Here is a 24,962-nt window from a genome sequence, read left to right as displayed (position 1 = left end):
GGGGGTGTCTACTCTTCGGGGAAGGGATGCGCAAGGGTTAATGATTAGAGTAAGCGGCAAGGTGGGTCGTCCATACCACTCCTGGCCACGGTGGGCGTCGGGGGTGAGGGGGCGCTGTGCGGGCAGCAGTGCGCCGGTTGGCGGGCGGGAGAGCTGCCAGGCTGACGGAGAGGCCGGCCCGAGTGGGGGCCGCTCCGCCGCCGCCGCCGCCACCGCCGCTGTGATGCGGCGCCGGTGCTGCGCCGGGCGGTGGAGTCAGAGCCCGGGCGCGGGAGCACGAGCTGCAACATCGGCACCAGTGGCGGCGGCGGCAGCACCTGCACCAGCTCCCGGGCCCGGCGCTGCGCTCTCCTCCGCACGGCTCCCGGGGCCGCCGCCCCGCGCTCTCTATGGATGTCAAAGCAGCCCCCAATGGGGTGGCCACCATCGAAGACCGTATCCTGCGGATTACCGGCTACTATGGCTATTACCCGGGGTACTCAAGCCAGAAAAGTAAGACGCCCCGGGGCTGCCCTGCGCTAGGCGCGGGAGGGAGGTGGGCGCGCAGGGGCGTCGCGGGGATGCGGGATGGCGCTTCGTCCGGACACCTGCAGCCCTGTCCGCGCCACCAACACCATCCTCCCCCCAGTGGGGCCACTGGGCAGAAAAGTATGTCCGCTGTCTTCAGTGCTAAACCGTGTGAGGGAGAGAGGGTAGGGGGCCCCCGGCCCTTTGTGCCAAGGAGTTTGGAAACCGTCGCAGCCGCGGGGGCGGAGGCGCGGAGGCGACCGGGTGAGCTTTCCTGACAGCCGACGGCTGGCTCACCTTACCCTTATTTACCCCCCGAGGCGGCTAACATGGTTGTCACTCAGTAGAAAGTGAGGCTTTGGGGCTGCACTCCCCAAAAGCCCCTACTGGGTGCCAGGCTGCGGGCTGGGCGCTGGGGACGCAGGCTGGAGAGGCTTCAGGGTGAGACTGACTGGGTAGACCGACCCAGACGTTCCAGGGTGAGACCGACTGGGTAGACCGACCCAGATGTGGGTCCTGGCGCTGACTGGGTCGGCTTTGAGCCAGGCTGGGTCTGCATGTTAGCTTGGGGCTGCTGAGACGTTGCCAGCGCGGGAATTAACTCCTGACAAAACGTCTTTAGAGGGTTCTCCACTCTGGGCAGAGGAAGAACCTGCTCAGGTCTCCGAATCCGAGAGGTTGGAGCCAGGGCCCCGTGCAAACGACTAGGGGTTGGGAGTGTGAAAGGGGGAGGCGCGACAGGGCCACCCGCCTCTGCCGCCCGCCGCCCGCTGCACGTCGCGGCCACCTCGGAGCCCGATGACTTCGTCGAGTACCGGCTTTCTTTCCGCTAAGTGAGGTCTTGTGGCGAGGATGGTTCCACTTTTCTGGAGCAGTTTTGAGGGGAGGGCGAAGCGATGCGTTCTACACGCAGTCCCATTACTGCCAACACACAAACCAACTGGATGTATTTGCTGGGATTAGTTTCTGCAGCGACCGAAGTGAAGCTCGCTTCTCTCTGAATTGGGGGAGTAGCTGCGACTTAATTTCCATGCAGGTGGGATTTCGGGTTTCTGTATCAACGCATTTCTGTGTCAATAGATGGAGCTTAATTGATGTTTTTTGCTGTTACTTATAACCAGAAGCTCAGAAAGCTCCTAGATGCATTTCTCATTGGTATTTTTTTCTGTGACGTTTTGCGGGTGCGATAAACGTTACAGTTTTTCCAAAGCAGGGGACTTATACAAACCCCAACACATAGATGAGAAAACACTTTTTTTTTTCCCCACCTAACATTCTCCCCCACCATGCTTTTTCTACGGAATAATAATTCAAGAACTGTGTTCCATGGGCCATGCTCCCACAGATATTTTCTAGTTTGATATTTTATTTGGTTTCAGGAAAGGCCTGTCTGATTTGGATGGTTTCTGTCTAGCTGTTTTTAGCATTAGGAGCTTACATTATTCGTTTTTCATACAAAAGTAATTATATAGTATTAGAATTTTCTGGAAAGAAAATAACACACTGTGTAATATTATTTGGAGTCTTTGTAATATAGGCTCAAAAACTTTCTTTTTTTTTTCTGTTGGCAAAGGGTTTTTTTTTTTTTTTTTAACGCTAGAAACTTAAATGAATGCACTCTGATACCTGCTGGAGATTACCTGAATTTTACCGTTAATATTTTAATTAGGAACTGTGAGATTTTGGTTGCTTAGAGAATGTAGAAGCTGTTTGGGAAATTATAGGACTCGGTATTTTATTATTATGATTTATATAACAATGGAACTTTGATTAATGAATAATAGACCAAAAAATAGTGGAAAAGTGACATTTTAGATAAGGACATGTTCATATTACATTTTTGGACTCACTCAGATAGCTGCACGTGTTTCATTTGCAAGACAATAACAAAACAAAAGGAGGGAAGAGTGCTGGGCAAGGCAGTAACAGGAAGTGAAAAATCTGGCAGGGTTGTTCGTGATGGGCTCTTACCTAACTTCAGGCCACAGAGTTCAAACACTGAAAGCAAAGAACCCCAGAAGAACTGAGAGAATTGCGTGATAGTCAAATAACTCAGGGTATTCATGCTTTCAGAGGTAAAGATAGACTGCCGTTTTGCACAGTAAGAGGCTGGGAGAGGAGACAACTGGAAGAGGGCCAAGCAACCAAGCACCATAAAATAATCCTGCCTTTAATGCAGGCTTCAACCAGTAAACAAACACATTGAAGCAAACCAGTACAATATGATCAACTGATTTAGCAGCTACCAGGAATGAGCAACAGCTTGGGGAAGTCTGGGGAAGTCTTATCAAGGAAAAAGCACTGAAGTTGAGCTACACTGAGGAATATATAATATGTGAAAGCAAGGTGACATTCCCATTTTCTGACTTGTCATGTGTGAGGCCTTATGGATGGGATGATCTCTTGAAATTTATGCCATTTACCTTAGTGAAGGTAGGTGGAGACTCGCTCCTGAGAGAATGCATTTATGGTCAGCATTGTGTTAATGATCCTGCTTTCATGTTTGCTGAGGAATCAGGAAGATGAGGACCTTGTCCAGAGCAAATTCTAGTAGTCAGGCTGGTACGAGGAAGAAATGTAATAGGATCCTGAGAAACGAAGGGACTTTTATGAGCCACTTGTTTTATTTGTCCTCTTCAATTTAATGAACATTTATTGAGCACCAATATATACCAGGAAGCATGGTACAAAGACAATTAAGGCAGAGTACCTAGCCACAAGTTGCTTAGGTGTAGTAGGGGAAATAGATTCATACATTCAACAAGTGTTAACTGAGTACCTTCTATGTACCAGGCATACATCAGTGAACGAAAGAAAGCAAAATCTTTTCCTTTATAGAGCTTAAGTTACAGTGCGGGAAGCAGACAATAAGCAATAAACAAACAAATAAGTAAATTACGTAGTATATTTCAAGGTGATAAATGCTTTTTGAGAATTACAACAGGATAAAAAGGATAGAAAATTCCAAGAAGGAGCAGGGATTGTAGCAATTTTAAATAGGGTGCCCAATATAGGTGTCACTGAGAAGGTGATAGTTGAGCAAAGACCTGGAGGATGTAAGGGAGTTAGCCAAGTAGACATAGGGAGGAAGATGTTCCAGGCAGATGGAACAGCCAGTGTAAGGCTCTGAGGTGTAAAGTACCTGGCATGCTAGAGAAACATAAAGGGGACCTGCATAGATGAAGTGGAATGAACAATTGGAAGAGTAGTTGGAGATGAGGTCAGTGAGGGTACCAGGGCCAGGTCAAGTAGGGCCTTAGGCCATTGTAAGTCATTTGGCTTGGAGTCTGTATGAAATGAGGAAACTGTAGAGTTTTGACAGAGGAACTATGTGACTTAATTTACCTTTCAGAAGGATCAGCCTGACTGCCGTGTTGTGGCAAGTGTGGAAGCAGAGAGACTAGTCAGGATGTTATCACAAAATATAGATGAGAGATGATGGTAGATTGAACCAGTAAGACCCCTGGTAGCAGTAGAAGTGTTGAGAGGTGGTCAGATTCTGGATATATCTGAAGTTAGAGCCAATAGGATTTCTTGGTGGATTGGATATGCTATCTACAGAAAAGAGAAGAATGAAAAAAGATCCCACTTTGGTGAAAGGACAGACAATACACAGTATAGGAAAAGTCAGTACAATTTGGCCAAGACAAAGCCATAGAAGCTTCCTAGACACACTGAAACACCTTGAGGGACCAAGCTGCTGGGGCTGAGGGCTAGGGACCATGGTCTCAGGGGACATTGAGGTCAATTGGCATAACATAGTTCATTAAGAAAACGTTCTATATCCTACTTTGTTGAGCAGCGTCTGGGATCTTAAAAGCTTGTGAACAGCCATCTAAAATACATTTATTGGTCTCATCGCATTTGGAGCAAAGGAGAATGAAGAAAACCAACAAGGGCAAGATTAGTTCAAAGAACTAATGGACCACAACTACCACAATCGCCACTAGACTGAGCCCAGAGCTAGAAGGTGCCCGGCTACCACCACCAACTGCTCTGACAGGGATCACAACAGAGGGTTCCAGACAGAGCGGGAGAGAAATGTAGAAAAAAATTCAAATTCACAAAAAAACCAAACTTATTGGTCTGACAGAGACTGTAGGGACCCCTCAGAATAGGGCACCCTGCTAACTAAGAACTGAAGCCATTCCCGAAGTCCACCTTTCAGCCAAAGACTAGAAAGGCCTATAAAACAAACAGTAACACACATAAGGAATGTGCCTTTTAGTTCAATCAAGTATAGGAGACCAAATGGTCAACACTTGCCTAAAAGCAAAGATGAGAAGGCAAAAAGGGACAGTAAACCTGGACGAATGGACACGGGGAACCTGGGGTGTAAAGGGAAAGGGAGAGAGTGCTGACACACATTGCAGGGATTGCAACCAATGTCACAAAACAATTCGTGTATAAATTTTTGAATGAGAAGCTCATTTATGCTGTAAACTTTCACCTGAAACATAATTAAAAAAAAAAAAGATCACATGAAATTAAAAAAAAAAAAAAATGATCCCGGTTTTTCTGGTTTGAGCAAGTTGGAGTTGCCATTTACTGAATTATGGAAGGCTTTAAGATAGAGAAGATTTGGGGTATTGGGGATAAAGAGTGTAGTTTTGGAAATGTTAAATGTAATTGGAGACGTAGAGTAAGTCTGGTATTTAGAGGATAAGTTCAATTGGAGATTATAAGTAGGGGCTTGTCAGCATTCAGATGGTATTTAAAGCATTAAGACTGGAAGAGATCTTCAAGAAGTGAATGCATATAGAGAAGAGGAGAAAAAGACTGAACCATGGGATACTCTGATAGTAAGTGGTTGGGGAGAAAAGGAGAAACCATTAAAGGGGCCAAGAAGGAGTTCCCAGGGAGGTAGGAGGAAAACCAGGAGTATGAAATACTGTGGAAGCCATGAAGAAGGTTTCAAGGATGGGAAAGCAATCAACCTAGTCCAACACTGCTGAACAGTCAAGTAAGATGACTTTTTTAAAAAAAGTTTTTATTGTGCTTTAAGTTAAATTTTACAAACCAAGTAAATCTCTCATACAAAAATTTATATACACCTTGCTATATACTCCTAATTGCTCTCCCCTAATGAGACAGCACAATCCTTCTTTCCACTCTCTATTTTCATGTGCTTTCGGCCAGCTTCTGAAGGGCTCTAACCCTTTCATCTCCCCTCCAGACAGGAGCTGCCCACATAGTCTCATGTGTCTACATGATCCAAGAAGCTCACTCCTCACCAATATGATTTTCTATCCTATCGTCCAGTCCAATCCCTGTCTGAAGAGTTGGCTTTGGGAATGGTTCTTGTCTTGAGATAATAGAAGGTCTGGGGACCATGACCTTCAGGGTCCTTCAGGGTCATGACCTCTGTCAGACCGTTAAGTCTTGTCTTTTTATGAGAATTTGAGGGCTGCATTTTTTTTTATCCCACTGCTCTCTTGCTCCCTTAGGGGTTCTCTATTGTGTTCCCTGTCAGGGCAGTCATCGGTTGTAGCCAGGCAACATCTAGTTCTTCTGGTCTTAGGCTGATGTAGTCTCTGGTTTATTTGGCCCTTTCTGTCTCTTGGGCTCATAATTACCTTGTGTCTTTGGTGTTCTTCATTTTCCTTTGCTCCAGGTGGGTTGAGACCAATTGATGCATCTTAGATGGCTGCTTGCTAGCAGAATGTTTTCTTAATAGATTATATTATGCCAGTTGACCTAGATATCCCCTGAAACCATGGTCCCCAAATCCCTGTCCCTGCTATGCTGGTCTTCAAAGCATTCAGTTTATTCAGGAAACTTCTTTGCTTTTGGTTTAGTCCAGTTGTGCTGACCTCTCCTGTATCGTGTGTTGTCTTCCCCTTCACCTAAAATAGTTCTTGTCTACTATCTAATTACTGAATACACCTCTCCCTTTCTGCCTCCCCCCCGTAACCATCAAAGAATATTTTCTTCTCTTTTTAAACTATTTCTCAAGTTCTTATATAATAGTGGTCTCATACAATATTTGTCCTTTTGCAACTGACTAATTTCACTCAGCATAATGACTTCCAGATTCCTCCATGTTATGAAATGTTTCACGGACTCATCATTGTTCTTTATTGATGCATCGTATTCCATTGTATGACTTTACCATAATTTACTTATCCATTCATCTGTTGAGGGCACCTTAGTGCTTCCATCTTTTTGCTATTGTAAACAGTGCTGCAGTGAACATGGGTGTGCATATATCTGTGTGAAGGCTCTTATTTCTCTAGGATATATTTTGGGGCTGGGTATATTCCAAGGAGTATATTGCTGGATTGCATGACAGTTCTATTTCTACCTTTTTAAGAAAGCGCCAAACTGATTTCCAAAGTAGTTGTAGCATTTTACATTCCCACCAGCAGCGTATAAGTGTTCGAGTCTCTCCACAACCTCGCCAACATTTATTACTTTGTGTTTTTTGGATTAATGCCAGCCTTGTGGGAATGAGATGGAATCTCATTGTACTTTTGATTTGCATTTCTCTAATGGCTAATGAGCGTGAGCATTTTCTCATGTATCTATTAGCTACCTGAATGTCTTTTTTAGTGAAGTGCCTGTTCATATCCTTTGCCCTTTTTTAAATTAGGTTGTCTTTTTGTAGTTGAGTTTTTGCAGTGTCATGTAGATTTTAGGGCTCAGCATCTGATCTGATCAGCGTCTGGTTGGAAATGTCATAGCTAAAAACTTTTTTCCAGTATGTAGGTAATCTTTTTACTCTTTTGGTGAAGTCTTTGATAAGCATAGGTGTTTGATTTTTAGGAGCTCCCAGTTATCTAGTTTCTCTTCTGGTGTTTGTGTATTTTTAGTAATGTTTCGTATACTGTTTATGCCATGTATAGGGCTTCTAGTGTTGTCCCTATTTTTTCTTCCATGATCTTTATCGTTTTAGATTTTATATTTAGGTCTTTGATCCGTTTTGAGTTAGTTTTTGTGCATGATATGACGTATGGGTCTTGTTTCATTTCTTTACGGATGGATATCCAGTTATCCCAGCACTGTTTGTTAAACTGACTGTCTTTTCCCCATTTAACTGACTTTGGGCCTTTGTCAAATATCAGCTGCTCATATGTGGATGGATTTATGTCTGGATTCTCAACTGTATTCCATTGGTCTCTGTATCTGTTGTTGTACCAGTACCAGGCTGTTTTGACTACTCTGGCGGTATAATAGGTTCTAAAATCAGGTAGTCTGAGGCCTCCCACTTTGTTCTTCTTTTTCAGTAATGCTTTACTTATCTGGGGCCTCTTTCCATATAAAGTTAGTGATTTGTTTCTCCATCTCTTTAAAAAATGTCGTTGGAATTTGGATCGGAATTTCATTGTATCTATAGATTGCTTTTGGTAGAATAGACACTTTTACAGTGTTAAGCCTTCCTATCCATGAGCAAGGTGTGTTTTTCCACTTACGTTGCTCTCTTGGTTCCTTGCAGCAGTGTCTTGTATTTTTTTTGTGTAGGTCTTTTACATCTCTTGTAAGATTTATTCCTAAGTATTTTATCTTCTTGGGAACTACTATAAATGGTATTGATTTGGTGATTTCCTCTTCGATGTTCTTTTTGTTGGTGTAGAGAAATTGAACTGATTTTTGTATGTTTATCTTGTATCCTGATACTCTGCTGAACTCTTCTATTAGTTTCAGTAGTTTTCTTGAGGATTCTTTAGGGTTTTCTGTGTATAAGATCATGTCATCTGCAAATAAAGATACTTCGACTTCTTCCTTACCGATCTGGATGCCCTTTATTTCTTTATCTAGCCTAATTGCTCTGACAGAGGCCTCCAGCATAATGTTGAATAAGAGTGGTGACAAAAGGCATCCTTGTCTGGTTCCTGATCTCAAGGGGAATGCTTTCAGACTCTGTCCATTTAGGATGTTGCTGGCTGTTGGCTTTGTATAAATGCCCTTCATTATGTTGAGGAATTTTCATTCTATTCCTATTTTGCTGAGAGTTTTTATCGTGAATGGATGTTGAACTTTGTCAAATGCCTTTTCTGCATCAATTGATTGGATCATGTGGTTCTTGTCTTTTGTTTTATTTATATGATGGATTGATTACATTAATTGTTTTTCTAATGTTGAGCCATTCCTGCATACCTGGTATGGATTCCACTTGGTCATGGTGAATTATTTTTTTGATATGTTGTTGAATTCTGTTGGCTAGAATTTTGTTGAGGATTTTTGTATCTAAGTTCATGAGGGATATAGGTCTGTAACTTTCTTTTTTTGTGGTGTCATTACCTGGTTTTGGTATCAGGGACATACTGGCTTCATAGAATGAGTTTGGGAGAATTCCATCCTTTTCTATGATCTGAAGTGCCTTTAGTAGTAGTGGTGTTAACTCTTCTCTGAAAGTTTGGTAGAACTGTGCAGTGAAGCCATCCAGCCAGGGCTTTAAAAAAATTTTTTTTTAAATAATTTTTATTTTGCTTTAAGTGGAAGTTTACAAATCAAGTCAGTCTCTCACATATAAGCTTATAAATACCTTACTACATTTTTTATTTATTTTATACCTTACTACATACTCCCATTTACTCTCCCCCAGTGAGTCAGCCCGCTCCCTTCTTCCAGTCTCTCCTTTTGTGACTGTTTTGCCAGTTTCTAACCCTCTCTACCCTCCCGACTCCACTCCGGACAGGAGATGCCAACACAGTCTCAAGTGTCTTCCTGATACAAGTACCTCACTCTTCATCAGCGTCTCTCTCCAACCCATTGTCTAGTCCCTTCCATGTCGGATGAGTCGTCTTTGGGAATGGTTCCTGTCCTGGGCCAACAGAAGGTTTGGGGGCCATGACCGCTGGGATTCTTCTAGTCTCAGTCAGACCATTAAGTCCGGTCTTTTTATGAGAATTTGGGGTCTGCATCCCACTGTTCTGCTCCCTCAGAGGTTCTTTGTTGTGCTCCCTGTCAGGGCAGTCATTGGTTGTGGCCAAGCACCATCTGGTTCTTCTGGTCTCAGGATGATGTAAGTCTCTACCTCATGTGGCCCTTTCTGTCTCCTGGGCTCATAGTTATCGTGTGACCTTGGTGTTCTTCATTCTCCTTTGATCCAGGTGGGTTGAGACCAATTGATGCATCTTAGATGGCCGCTTGTTAGCATTTAAGACCCCAGACTCCACACTTCAAAGTGGGATGCAGAATGTTTTCATAAAGAATTTATTTTGCCAATTGACTTAGAAGTCCCCTTAAACCATAGTCCCCAAACCCCTGCCCTTGCTCCGCTGACCTTTGAAGCATTCAGTTTATCCCAGAAACTTCTTTGCTTTTGGTCCAGTCCAGTTGAGCTGACCTTCCCTGTGTTGAGTATTGTCCTTCCCTTCACCTAAAGTAGTTCTTATCTACTAGCTAATCAGTAAATAACCCTCTCCCACCCTCCCTCCCTCCCCCACCTTCCCTCCCTCCCCCCTCTCGTAACCACAAAAGAATGTGTTCTTCTCAGTTTATACTATTTCTCAAGATCTTATAATAGTGGTCTTATACAATATTTGTCCTTTTGCATCTGACTAATTTCACTCAGCATAATGCCTTCCAGGTTCCTCCATGTTATGAAATGTTTCACAGATTCCTCACTCTTCTTTATCGATGCGAAGTATTCCATTGTGTGAATACACCATAATTTATTTAACCATTCATCTGTTGATGGACATCTTGGTTGCTTCCAGCTTTTTGCTGCTGTAAACAGTGCTGCAGTAAACATGGGTGTGCACATATCTGTTCGTGTAAAGGCTCTTATTTCTCTAGGGTATATTCTGAGGAGTGGGATTTCTGGGTTGTATGGTAGTTCTATTTCTAACTGTTTAAGAAAACGCCAGATAGATTTCCAAAGTGGTTGTACCATTTTACATTCCCACCAGAAGTGTATAAGAGTTCCAATCTCTCCACAGCCTCTCCAACATTTATTATTTTGTGATTTTGGATTAATGCCAGCCTCGTTGGAGTGAGATGGAATCTCATCGCAGTTTCAATTTGCATTTCTCCAGTGGCTAATGATCGAGAGCATTTTCTCATGTATCTGTTAGCTGCCTGAATATCTTCTTTAGTGAAGTGCGTGTTCATATCCTTTGCCCACTTCTTGATTGGGTTGTTTGTCTTTTTGTGGTTGAGTTTTAACAAAATCCTGTAGATTTTAGAGATCAGGCACTGGTCGGAGATGTCATAGCTGAAAATTCTTTCCCAATCTGTAGGTGGTCTTTTTACTCTTTTGGTGAAGTCTTTAGATGAGCACAGGTGTTTGATTTTTAGGAGCTCCCAGTTATCTGGTTTCTCTTCATCATTTTTGGTAATGTTTTGTATTCTGTTTATGCCTTGTATTAGGGCTCCTAAGGTTGTCCCTATTTTTTCTTCCATGATCTTTATCGTTTTAGTCTTTATGTTTAGGTCTTTGATCCACTTGGAGTTAGTTTTTGTGCATGGTGTGAGGTATGAATCCTGTTTCATTTTTTTGCAAATGGATATCCAGTTATGCCAGCACCATTTGTTAAAAAGACTATCTTTTCCCCAATTAACTGACACTGGGCCTTTGTCAAATATCAGCTGCTCATATATGGATGGATTTATATCTGGGTTCTCAATTCTGTTCCACTGGTCTATGTGCCTGTTGTTGTACCAGCACCAGGCTGTTTTGACTACTGTGGCTGTATAATAGGTTCTAAAATCAGGTAGAGTGAGGCCTCCCACTTTCTTCTTCTTTTTCAGTAATGCTTTACTTGTCCGGGGCTTCTTTCCCTTCCATATGAAGTTGGTGATTTGTTTCTCCATCACATTAAAAAATGTCATTGGAATTTGGATCGGAAGTGCATTGTATGTATAGATGGCTTTTGGTAGAATAGACATTTTTACTATGTTAAGTCTTCCTATCCATGAGCAAGGTATGTTTTTCCACTTCTGTAGGTCCCTCTTAGTTTCTTGCACTAGTACTTTGTAGTTTTCTTTGTGTAGGTCTTTTACGTCTTCGGTAAGATTTATTCCTAAGTATTTTATCTTCTTGGGGGCTACTGTGAATGGTATTGATTTGGTGATTTCCTCTTCGATGTTCTTTTTGTCGATGTAGAGGAATCCAAGTGATTTTTGTATGTTTATCTTATAACCTGAGACTCTGCCAAACTCTTCTATTAGTTTCAGTAGTTTTCTGGAGCATTCCTTACGGTTTTCTGTGTATAAGATCATGTTATCTGCAAAGAGAGATAATTTTACTTCTTGCTTGCCAACCCAAATGCCCTTTACTTCTTTGTCTAGCCTAATTGCTCTGGCTAGGACCTCTAGCACAATGTTGAATGAGAGCGATGATAAAGGGCATCCTTGTCTGGTTCTCGTTCTCAAGGAAAATGCTTTCAGGCTCTCTCCATTTAGAATGATGTTGGCTGTTGGCTTTGTATAGATGCCCTTTATTATGTTGAGGAATTTTCCTTCAATTCCTGTTTTGCTGAGAGTTTTTATCATGAATGGGTGTCGGACTTTGTCAAAAGCCTTTTCTGCATCAATTGATAAGATCATATGGTTTTTGTCTTTTGTTTTATTTATGTGGTGGATTACATTAATGGTTTTTCTCATATTAAACCAGCCTTGCATACCTGGTATAAATCTTTGGTTTTGGCAAGTGTGATGATAATATGTCTTGGTGATTTTCTTTTTGGATCAATCTTATATGGGGTTCGATGAGCATCTTGGATAGGTATCCTTTCGTCTTTCATGATGTCAGGGAAGTTTTCTGCCAACAGATCTTCAACTATTCTCTCTGTATTTTCTGTTGTCCCACCCTATTCTGGAACTCCAATCACACCCAAGTTATTCTTCTTGATAGAGTCCCACGTGATTCTTAGGGTTTCTTCATTTTTTTTAATTCTTTTACTTGATTTTTCTTCAACTATATTAATTGCCTTATCCTCCACCTCCCCCACTCTGCATTCCAATTGCTCAATTCTGCTCCTCTGACTTCCTATTGAGTTGTCTAACTCTGTCATTTTACTGTTAATCTTTTGGATTTCTGAATGCTGTCTCTCTATGGATTCTTGCAGCTTATTAATTTTTCCACTATGTTCTTGAATAATCATTTTGATTTCTTCAACTGCTTTATCAGTGTGTTCCTTAGCTTTTTCTGTAGATTGCCTTATTTCATTTATGAGGTCACCCCTGATGTCTTGAAGCATTCTGTAAATTAGTTTTTTTTATATTTTGCATCTGGCAATTCCAGGATTGTATCTTCATTTGGGAAAGATTTTGATTCTTTAATTTGGGGAGTTGTAGAAGGAATCATGGTCTGCTTCTTTATGTGGTTTGATATTGACTGCTGTCTCCAGGCCATCTATAAGATATTGTAATGATTTACTTTATATGTGCTCACTGAGTCTTATCTTGTTCTGTTTTCTTTCAGTATACGTAGATGGGCTACTAGATTGTGCTGTCTTGATTGTTGTAGCCTTTGAATCACTTATGTCCTATTACCAGGTGGTTTGGGCTGTTACCAGATATATAAGCCTAAAAGTGCATTCACTTTTCTTGAGTAAAATCTGATTTTGGGTTACCAAGTGTGTGGTGTAGACTGTCACCTATTCACTTCGAGGAGTAGTGGTGACAGTTGTGTGCACTAGATTCTAGTAGCAGCAGGGGGTCACACTCCAGGGGGGCAGGCTGCTGACAGGCTTCCCCCAAGTGCCAGTGAGGTAGGTGTGTCTCTATTCCTAAAGCACTTTGGTGGGTGGGCTCTGCAGCTGTAGCTTAGGCACCCAATGCATGTACCTCTACAGATTGGTAGGTGTCACTATCCTCAGACTCCTATGGCAGGAGGCTAGGTGGTTTGGGTGGAGCTTCAGCCCTCAGTTCCCTGTTGTGGGTCAGTGAGGGCTCTGTGGAATACGCAGAGATATCAGACCTGGAGAACTTGTCTTTCCAGTAATCTGCTAAAACAATTACAGTCAGATCACTATCAGAATTGCCTTTGCATTATAATAGCCACCTTGTTCCCTGTAGGGATGAATGCCCAAGACCGTGGGTCTCATATGCTTGGCTGGAGCTGGTTCTGTATTTTTTGTCCAATTTCTGGAAGTCAGGGAAGGATTTTTGGTCCCTGGGTTTTTTGTAGGTGCTTCTCTGAGGTCAGGAGAATGGTTTAGGAAAAGACAAAAACAAAACAAACAAAAAAAACCCACAGAGCACTTCACTCTCTGGCCCAGGAAATTTCAATGTTAATGAAGCCGCCTGGGAAGGGGAGGGATCAGATAGATAGGAGAGAGTAGCACCCAGGAATATAGACAAAGTTACTTACCTTGCTTGGTGATGACTTTTTTATCTGAGATTCCCGAGGGGCGCATAGCCTGTGTGCGTTGGCTGGGTCGAGATTACCCCCAAGGGTCAGGCCCGCGTCCTGTGCTTGTGCTGTCTCAGAAGCCGTGGTCAGTTCCTCCGCTCCCAATCCAAAGCCCAGCACCAAGGTTCCCCAGCTGGGACGCTGTACTCCAGGCTCCCAAACCAGTCGCTGCATCCTGATGACTTCTCCTCCTGTCAGCCGCGTCACTGCGCTGCCTGGGTGCACTGGTTGGGCTTCCCCCAAGGTCACTTCTGGGGGCTAGGGCTGCATCCTGTGTTCACACCGTTTCAGGAAGCCCTGCTCAGCAACCCTGCACCCAACCCAAAGCCCGGCACCAAGGTTTTCTGACTGGGATGCTGGCTCCAGGCTCCGAAAACAGTCGCTGCTTCCCGTGGTTGCTCATTCTCTTGTTAGCCGTGTCAGTGTGCAGCCTGCTTGCACTGGCCGAGTCTCTGTCACTCACGTCAACTCTTTAGATCTGTGTTCGATGGTCAGTGTTCGTAGATTGTCATGTGTGTGATTGATTCACTTGTTTTTCCAAGTCTTTGTTGCAAGAGGGATCTGAGATAGCTTCTACCTAGTCAGCCATCTTGGCCCTGCCTCTCCAGGGCTTTTTTTTGTTGGGAGTTTTTTAATTACCTTTTCAATCTCTTCATTTGTTATGGGTTTATTTAGTTACTCTATCTCTGTTAGTTTAGGTTAGTTTAGGTAGGTTTGCATTTCTAGAAATTTGTCCATTTCTTCTAGGTTTTCAAATTAGTTAGAGTACAATTTTTTGTAGTAATCTGATATGATTCTTTTAATTTCATTTGAATCTGTTGTGATATCAGCCATCTCATTTCTTATTTGGGTTATTCGCTTCCTCTCCTGTTTTTCTTTTGTCAGTTTGACCAATGGTTTATCAATTTTGTTAATTTTTTCAAAGAACCAGCTTTTGATCTTGTTAACTCAATTGTTTTTCTGTTCTCCATTTAATTCTGCTGTAATTTTTATAATTTGCTTTCTCCCGGTACCTGAGTGTTTCTTTTGTTGCTCTTTCTATTTGTTCAAGTTGTAGGGATCATTCTTTGATTTTGGCCCTTTCTTCTTTTTGTATGTGTGCATTTATTGATATAAATTGACCTCTGAGCTGCTTTAGCTTGTCCGAGAGGTTCTGATAGGAAGTATTTTCATTCTCATTGGGTTCTATAAATTTCTTTATTCCATCCTTGATGTCTTCTATAACCCAGTCTTTTTTGAGCAGTGTATTGTTCAGTTTCCAAGTGTTTGATTTCTTTTCCCTGCTTTTTCTGTTATTGATTTCTACTTTTATGGCCTTATGGTCAGAGAAGATGCTTTGTAGTATTTTGAAGTTTTGGATTCTGCTAAGGCTTGTTTTGTGACCTAATATGTGGTCTATTCTAGAGAATGTTCCATATGCACTAGAAAAGAAAGTATACTTGGTTGTTGTTGGGCGGAGTATTCTGTATATGTCTATGAGGTCAAGTTGGTTGATTGTGGCTTTTAGATCCTCCATGGCTTTATTGAGCTTCTTTCTGGATGTTCTGTCCTTCACCAAAAATGGTGTGTTGAAATTTCCTACTATAATTGTGGAGCTGTCTATCTCTCTTTTCAATGCTGTTAGAGTTTGTTTTATGCATCTTGCAGCCTGTCATTGGGTGCATAGATATTTAATATTGTTATATCCTCCTGGTATATTGTCCCTTTAATCATTATATAGTGTCCTTTCTTATCCTTCTTGGTGGATTTAACTTTAAAGTCTATTTTGTCAGAAATTAATATGGCTACTCCTGCTTTTTTTTTGATGGTTGTTTGCTTGGTTTACTTTTTTCTGTCCTTTGAGTTTTAGTTTGTGTCTCTAAGTCTAAAGTGTGTCTCTTGTAGGCAGCATATAGACGGATCATGGCTTTTTTTAATCCATTCTGCCACTCTCTGTCTCTTTATTGGTGCATTTAGTCCATTTACATTCAGTGTAATTATGGGTAGGTTTGAGATTAGTGCTGTCATTTTGATATCTTTGTTTTTTGTTGACAGTTTCTTTTTCCCACTTAATTTTTTGTGCTGAGTAGTTTATCTTTATATCTTGTCTTTTCCTCTTATTGTTGACTTTGTTTCTACTGAGTCTATTTTTTTCTTGTATTTTATTTTGATGAGTAGGATTGTTAGTCTCCTTTGTGGTTACCTTATTATTTACCCCTATTTTTCTAAGTTTAAACCTAACCTTTATTTCTTTGTATCGCCTTGTCTTCCTCTCCATGTGAAAGATCTATGACTACATTTCTTAGTCCCTCTTTATTGTTTTAATGTTGTCTTCTTTTACATAATAACATCGCTGTTTCCCTGTTTGAGCATTTTTTTATCTTGATCTATTTTTGTGATTTCCCTGTCTGGGCTGACATCTGATTGCTCTGCCCAGTGTTCTAGTCTTGGGTTGATACCTGATATTATTGATTTTGTAACCAAAGAACTCCCTTTAGTATTTCTTGTAGTTTTGGTTTGGTTTTTACGTAATCCCTAAACTTCTGTTTATCTGGAAATGTCCTAATTTCACCTTCATATTTGAGAGACAATTTTGCTGGATATATGATTCTTTTTGGGTTTTTATACGATTCTTGGCTGGCAATTTTTTTCCTTTAATGCTTTATATAAGGCATCCGATTGCCTTCTTGACTACATGGTTTCTGCTGAGTAGTCTGAGGTTTTTCTTATTGACTCCCCTTTGTAGGTGACTTTTCTTTTATCCCTTGCTGCTCTTAAAATTCTCTCTTTATATTTAATTTTGGCAAGTTTGATTATAATATGTCTTGGTGACTTTCTTTTAAGAGCTTCCTTATGTGGAGTTCGATGAGCATCTTGGGTAGATATCTTCTCATCTTTCATGATATCAGGGACGTTTTCTGCCAAAAAATCTTCAACAATTCTCTGTAGTTTCTGTTATCCATCCCGGTTCTGGTACTCCAGTCACTGTTAGGTTATTTCTCTTGATAGAGTCCCCTTCATTTTCTAAAATTATTAAATCTGATTTTTCTCCAAATGTATTGGTGCCAAGTGTTTTATCTTCAATCTCACTAATTCTGACTTCCACCTGCTCAATTCTGCTCCTCTGACTTTGTATTGAGTTGTCTAATTCTGTAATTTTATTGTTAAACTTCTGATTTTCTGATTGCTTTCTCTCTGTGGATTCTTGCATCTTATTAAATTCTTCATTATATCCTTGAATAACTTTTTAATTTCTTCAACTCATTTATCTATGTGTTCCTTGGCTTGTTCTACGTATTGCCTGATCTCTTTCCTGATGTCTGGAAGAGTTCTGTATATTAATCTTTTGTATTCTGCCTCTGGTAATTCCAGGAAGCCACCTTTGTCCAGAAGATCCCTTGATACTTTGTTTTGAGAGCTTGTTGAAGTGATCATGATCTGATTCTTTATGTGATTTGATATTGACTGTTGTCTCCTAGCAATCTATAAGTTATTGTATTAGTTTATTTTATGTTTGCTTACTGTATCCTACCTTCTTGCTTTGTTTGTTTTGATATGTCCAAATAGGTTGCTTAAGTGAGCTAGCTTGATTGTTTTCACCTTTGAAGCTCTATCTTCCTGTCACCAAATGGCTAGAGCTGTGATCAGGTATATCAGCCCAGGAGTCCATTCACTTTTCTTGTATGGAGTCAGCTCAGGAGTCCAGGTAGTTGGTCATCAAGTGTGTGGTACAGGCTCTGTCCTTCAGTCTTAGAGGGGCAGGGATGATTGCTGTAGGTACAGGCATTTGGTTGCAGCAGGGGGTCATGCTCTGAAGAAGGCAGGGGGCTGACAACTGTCCCCTGAGTGTCTGTGAGGAAAGCACATCCCTGTTCTCTAGAGCACACAGGTGGGTAGTTTCTGCAGACAGACCATGAGTACCCAAAGCTTTTTGTTGTAAGGACTCGGAGGTAGCAATTATCCTTGGACCTCTGTTGTGGGTGGCTGGGTGATGTGAGTGGAGCCACCAGTCCTTAGGCCCCTGATTTGGGTAGGTGAGGACCCTGTTTAAAAGGCAAAGTGGTGTCAAACATCGAACACCGACCTCTCCACCGCACAGCTGAAATAGTTGAAGTCTGCCAACAAGGGCCTATTCTCCTGAAATAGGCCCACACAGGTTCATGCTTTGGAAAAAGGTATTCAAAGTCCATGGACCATTTATACCTGGACAGGAGTTGCTTCTGTCCTGAGCTCCCCAGGTTAGTGGAGCTGGCAGATTATCTTTTCCCCCAGTTGTGAATTTATTCCTTTTCCAAGGCTGGGAGAATGGCTCAGGACACTCAGCAGACCCTGTCGCAGGTCCAGGGAAATCAACAGCCACTGAAGCTGTCTTGGAGGATGGAGGCATGGTAAAATATACGCAAGTACTTAGCTTTTGCTGAGAGTGCCATTCTTCTGTGGTTCTGGCGGTGTGAGTAGGTTGTGTAGCTGGCTGTTTCTCCTTGAGGAAACTGTGGCTGAACGCTACCACCAGCTGCTGCAGTCGCTCCTGGGAATGGTGCCTGAGGGTTCCTGGAGATTCAGGTCCAGGAACTCCTCTCTGCTTCTGAACTGCCTCTCCCTCCCCCTGCTGCTTAGTCCACTTTCTAACTTTGCTTTTGATGTCCAGGGTTCCTAGCCTGTCATAATCATTTCACTTGTTTTTTTTTGGGGGGGGGTCTTTGTTGTAAGAGGGATCACTAGAAGTGTCTGACTACTTTGTCATCTTGGCCCCGCCTCCCTCTAAGATGAGTACTGATAGCTGAAGATTGAATTTGGCAATTGGGGGTCACAGATGACCTTGACAAGAGAAGGTGAAATGGGAATAAAATGGATCTGAGTGTATATAAGAGAGAATGGGAAGGAATAATTGGAAATAGTGGGCATAGACAACTCTTCAAGGATTTTTATTCAAAGGGGAACAGAGAAATGAGGGTACTAGGGTCAAGAAAGATTTTTTTTTTAAGATGGAAGAAATAACAGAGCATGGTTCCACGTAATGAGAATGATTCAACAGAGAAAGAAAAATTAATGATGTTAGAAAGGATATGAGCAAGGGAGCAATAGGCTTTAGATGATGTTGTTGTTGTTGTTGATAGGTGCTGTTGAGTCAGTTCCAACTCACAGTGACCTTATGTACAACAGAATGAAACACTGCCTGGCCCTGTGCCATCGTCACAATCATTGTTATGCTAGGCTTTACATAGAAGCATAGATTATTTATGTGGGCACAGTACGTAGAAGAAGGTTCTGGAAGATGGATGGCTGAGATGGTAAAAAACTGTTCAAGTTTGCTTCTGGTTACTTTCATTTTCTACAAAGAGGCAGCAAGGTCATTAACTGAGAGTGAGGATGTGTGAAGAGGTGGTAGAGGCTGCAGGAGAGAGAAGGTGTGACGAGTTGAAACAAATAGGGAGTGTGAGTGGGCTGGGGTAGTCCATAAGATTGTCTGGCAGCCTTAAGAGCCCATTTGAAGTTTCTGGCCATAAATTTAAAGTGAGATTAGTCAGCAGGTTGTTTTGTTCATCAATACAGTGGAGGCATGGGGCAAGTGAAGAGATGGATTTAGCCAATTAGCATAATAAAATAAGAGAGACAGGGAATTGTGCATGTACGCGAGGAAGGTGTTATAATGACTGATTATGGTATTTAAAGCTGGTAAGTAGAGAAGAGAGGAAATCAAGGTAATTAGGGACAGTGGAAAGGTGGTAGGATCAGTGGAAAGGTGATAGGGTCAATGAATTGGAGGTCCCAATGGGATCAAAGACTAGAGGAAGTTAGCTGGAAAGATAGGAGATGGTGGCCAGAGAAAAGGTTATGTGCTAAAGAAGCTATTCATTTCCATACATTAAGCAAAAGGGTAAATCTGTTTATGTCTTACTGTATTCCATTACCAGTATTTTCACAGTCAGTTTTTTGTGTTTGTATACAGAGGCAGTGTACAGTGTGGTGAATTAAACCTTTGTTGTTGTTGTTGTTAGGTGCCGTCGAGTTGGTTCTGACCCACGACGACCCTATGTGCAACAGAACAAAAAACTGCTTGGTCCTCATAATCGTTGTTATGCTTGAGCCCATAGTTGCAGCCACTGTGTGTCAGCTCATCTCATTGAGGGTCTTTCTCTTTTTCACCCAACCCTCTACTTTACCGAGCATGATGTCCTTCTTTCTCTAGGGCCTGGTCCCCCCGATAACATGTCCAAAGTATGTGCGATGAAGTTTCACCATCCTTGTTTCTAAGGAGCATTCTGGCTGTATTTCTTCCAAGTCAGATTTGTTTCTTCTTCTGGCAGTCCTTGGTATATTCAGTAGTCTTTTCTAACACCACAACTCAAAGGCGTCAGTTCTTCTTTGGTCTTCCTTATTCATTGTCCAGCTTTCGCATGCATATGAGGCGACTGAAAACACCATGGCTTCGGTCAGACCCACCTTAGTCCTTAAAGTGACATCTTTGCTTTTTAACATAGTGAAGAAGTCTCTTGCAGCAGATTTGCCCAATGCAAATCTTCTGCAAAATGATTAGTCTTAAACCCATCAGTAACTGGCTCTGTGACCTGGGGCACATCTCTGTGCGTGTCAGTTTCCTTCTTTGTAAAATAAGAAGGTAGAAGTCACTGTCTCAGAACAGCCACATAGTAGGTTATCTTTGACAGCTTTCAAAAAAGTCCCACTTTCCACTGAAGGATCTCACCCACTTTAATCTCAGGTATTTTTTTTAGTGATCAGTTGCCTGTATTTGGTCTATGTCTTTTGGATTTTTTTGGTATAATTTTATTTATTTTGCTGCTTTTGAGAATCTATACAGCAAATCATACACCAATTCAACAGGTCTATGCCTTTTACAGAAACCCTGGTCGTGTAGTGGTTAAGAGCTACGGCTGCTAACCAAACGGCCAGCAGTTCAAATCCAGCAGGAGCTCCTTGAAACCATATGGGGCAGTTCTACTCTGTCCTGTAGGGTTGCTCTGAGTTGGAATTGACTTGATGGAAATGGGTTTGGTTTTTATACCTTTTCTTTTTTCCATATGCCCTTAGTGACCACACTTTATGGTTTTCTCTTGGTTGCTGCATTTTCTAAGGTTCCAGCCTCAGCTGTCTCAATTTCTGCTTCCCCACAGTAAGGTCCTTCAATCTCATTGCTTCACAGTCTTCTATGTATCTGTACTTCTGAACCACTTTTTCTGAAAACCAAAAAAAACCAAACCAAACCATTGCTGTTGAGTTGATTCAGACTCATAGCAACCCTATAGGACAGAGTAGAACTGCCCCATAGGGTTTCCAAGGAGTGGCTGGTGGATTCAAACTGCTGACCTTTTGGTTAGCATCTGATCTCTTAACCACAGTGCTTTATTTCAGACTTTCTTCTGGCGTTCCTACCTGGATGTCCTCTAGGCATGTCACACACAAAATCAAATTGATCACCCTTTCCTTAAAGTTTGCTTTTCTCTTCTTTTTCAGCTTCCAATATCTGTATCCAACCAATTTCTCAAGCATGAAGCCTGGAGTCATCCACAACCTCTGCCTTTTCTCCTTATCCTATATTCAGTTACAGATCCTATCTCTTCTAACCCGAGTATGTTCTTTCCATCTCTCTGTCACCGCCATAGTTCTCTCCGTCATATCATTTGCCCAGCTTCTTCTAGTCCAGCATACGCACCTTGACATTACTTTCCTAAATATCTGGAATAATGTTTCATTTTCTGTGGAATAAAGGCCACACTCCTTAGCATGCCATAATCTGAGCCCAGCTTAGATTGTTCTATTTTTACACATATCTCCTCTGCCCCCACCCCCATCACCAAAGTAATGGGTGTTTAACGCAGAAAATCTGGAAGGCAGAAAAGCAAAGAGATATTAAAACAAAATTACTCATAATTGTACCACCTAGAGATGATTAGTGTTAACATTTTGGTGTAGATATCCTTTTAGTTTCTTATACATATTTAGATGCACTGAATGGTTTCAGTTTTGTACTGAACATTTACCTCATTGGCCTATATATTTCTAAAAACTCAATTTTTAATGTGTACATTCTCTTCCATATGTGGAGGCACCTTAATCTATTTAACCAGTTGTTGGATTTTTAGTCCCATGTTTTATTTTAATCTCATATTTAGCATTGTCTCCATATACCCTGGCCATAGAGTCATCAATCAGCTTATAGCTTTAGTAGCATTATTGTTCCTATGCTTTTTTGCTCCTCAGTGCCTTTTTACACTTTGGACCAAATGCCTTCTTCCTGTGGCTCCTTAATCACTCTTTGGAAAGTGTTCATTAATCTTTAAAAGCTCAGTTTAAAGAGCTGGGCTCTGTAAAGCTTCCTGATTGCCCCAGGCTGGGTTAATTCTCCCTCTGTGCTGTTCTAATACTGTGTACTCACCTTTGCTCCAACATTTAGTACACTATTTTGGGCTGTTTGCTTTACACAAGGCTGTCTCAGCCACAGCTTGGAGAGGGCATGGACTTTTTTTTTTTTTGTCTTAGGCAAAGCATTTAGTACATTCTAGATACTCAACAAAGTTTATTATGCTAATGAATGAATGATTAGCATTTCCTCCCAAGAAATTGAAGAGTTAATTATTTTCATACATTAAAAAGAAAGAGTATGTGATGGTAGACATTGGAGGGGAAGAAAATTTCACCAGCTGTGAATGAATCCAACAGATGGCCCCATTCAGAGAATGAGAGTACACTAAATGGTATTTTATGATCACTTTCCCTGTATGGTTGTAACTTCTGCATTGCATCCTTCTTATGGTTTTTGTGCTTGAATGGAAAAAAGGGCAATTTAATTTTTTTTTTTAATTTTTTAGCAGAATAATATGAAGTTACTCAAATCATAAAGATAAAGTGATTTTTTTCCCCTCTCTTGAAGTGATTACTATTGGTTGGTCATTCGTGGTACAATATAAATATAACTCTTAAGCACTCTAACTGGAGTAAGTTATGAAGTTGTCTCTTAGTAGTAAAATGAATGCAACAAATATCAACAAATATCCCTCCTAGTTCATATTCTGTTTATATACTGAGAATAGACCTTATACTTCTTTGTGCATAATATAGGTAGTGTTTTGTAAACAGTTATAAATAAGTACTATTGATACATAGTATTGAAGCTTTTTGTAACATTTTTTAAACTAGAAAATATCAGGGTGTATGTTATTTATGTTAGATAATGTGGTGGCTTTACAATATTTGGAGCCCTGGTGGCTCAGTGGTTAAAGATCTTGGCTTCTAACCAAAAGGTCAGGAGCTGAAATCCACCTCCCGCTCCTTGGAAACCCTATGGGTGGTTCTACTGTGTCCTACAGGGTCACTATGGGTTTGGTTTGGTTTTGGTTTTTACAATATTTATTGTAGTGTGTATTTTGCATGTAAAATATAAATTTATATACAAACTGGATTATTTACAATATAAAACACTACTACTACTAATAGCTAACACTTGGGTTTACCATTAAATTTGATATATTTTGTTTGGAAAACCTATCTCAGACCTGGTTTGAGGCTGTAGGGTCTAATGCAAAGATTGCCAGCTTTGGAAATAAGAAGACGTAGGTCCATAGCCCTGCTCTGCTACTTGCCAGCCTTTTAAACTTGCATAAATAAGTAATTTAACCTTTTCAGATAAACAGTTTTGCCTCTATAAAATGGAAATGATAATAGTTGCCTCACAGGTCCTTGGGAAGATTACATAAAATAATGTATAGGAAGTGTCTGGCATAATACCCAGAAGAGTTCAACATATGGAAACTGTTATGAGTTGGGAGGAAACCATTAAAATCAGTTTAATGATTTCAAAGATACTTGCTCAGTTTTTCTTTGTATTATAAGGAAATAGTTTTCTGCTTATTTTTTCATCATATTAAATGTATTTAGAGTTTGTTATTAAAAATTATGTTATAGCTGTGTTAAAGGTAATTTAAAAGAGGAAGTTTTTAATTCCACCATCCATGTTCTCAATGGTTTTTATTTTTGGATGTTGCCTCCCACTCTGTACTCATTTTCTGGCTTGTATGGTGCTCTAACCAAAAGGGACAGGCCTACAAGTATTGCTCCTGAAAAAGAAAAACAGTCACCATAGAGTCAATTCCAATTCATAGCAACCCCATGTGTGTCAGAGTAGAACTGTGTTCCATAAAGTTTTCAGTGGCAGATTTTCTGGAAGTAGATCTTCAGGCCTTTCTTCCAAGGTGCCTCTGGATGGACTTGAACCTCTAACCTTTGGTTAGCAGCCGAGTGCTTTAACCGTTTGCCACTCAGGGACTCCTAGGGGTAGTGCACTTAAAGATGGACTGTGTTGAGGTTATTCCAAATGAGCTGAGGCAAAAGAGAGGAGATAAATCTAGAGCTAGTGGGTGACATGATGGGTCTACATGTATGGAGATGCAGGTACCCAGGGTTTGGGTGGGGGAAGATGGGTCGAATCCCAGCTGAAGATGCGCAGCATGAGTGGGATGCGTAGGGTAGGGAAGACAAACAGCTGGAGAGGAAGTGAAGGCTGAGGGTTAATTTGGGACCCGTCTAGTGGAAGTTACATTTTTCCTGTGTATGTGGAGTCTTGAAGGAACAGTTCTGTTTTGGCTACTTACATAGCAGCAGGTATAACAGACAACCTTGCATTCTACTTTAAAAATACATTATCGTATCATAAACACATTTACATATTTCTGCATAGTGTTCAGAGTTATAGTTTTTTAAAGATATAAAGTATTTAACAGCCTCCAGACACAGAGAAATATGGACAAAAAGGAATATTATCAACTGAAAAGAACTACTGTTATTTTGGTTAACTTCACTTCTTGATTTGTTGACAAAGGTAAACTATAGTGTAGTCATCATCTTGATATATATACAATTTTGTATCCTGCATTTTTTTCCCCCACTTAACATTTTAACACGTTAGCGTAAGCAAGTTTTCATTTTGTTTTGTCTGCCTTGAGAGGCAGGTAGGAGGATTGGAGTCTCCTTTCAGAGAGCTTGGCTTAAAGAATTTGAGCAAACTAGCTCCCAGTTATTTACAACTAAATAAAATGGAGAAGACCTGGAGCGTTAGTGAGGTCTTGTTTGGTTTCTAGTTGCAAGAATTCACTTCAAATGGCTTAAGCAAAAATGGAAGTTATTGAAAGGATACTGGGATTTTTCATGGATTATAAGG

The 24,962-nt window shown here is 41.2% G+C and overlaps 1 protein-coding gene across 1 annotated transcript in view; it reads left to right on the top strand.

The window, feature by feature from the left end:
• Nucleotides 1–252: 252 nt before the first annotated feature.
• The window catches only part of SLC35F4 (solute carrier family 35 member F4), a 308,843-nt gene continuing 284,133 nt past the window's right edge, over nt 253–24,962 (top strand). The window contains exon 1 of the mRNA XM_049898068.1: nt 253–492. Within this exon, the coding sequence (XP_049754025.1) occupies nt 390–492 (103 nt within the window). The 5' untranslated portion in view covers nt 253–389. The remainder of the gene's footprint in view (nt 493–24,962) is intronic.

Source organism: Elephas maximus, chromosome 10 (assembly GCF_024166365.1).
Source record: "Elephas maximus indicus isolate mEleMax1 chromosome 10, mEleMax1 primary haplotype, whole genome shotgun sequence".
Taxonomy (NCBI): Eukaryota; Metazoa; Chordata; class Mammalia; order Proboscidea; family Elephantidae; genus Elephas; species Elephas maximus.
This window is presented reverse-complemented; position numbering and strand designations above follow the sequence as displayed.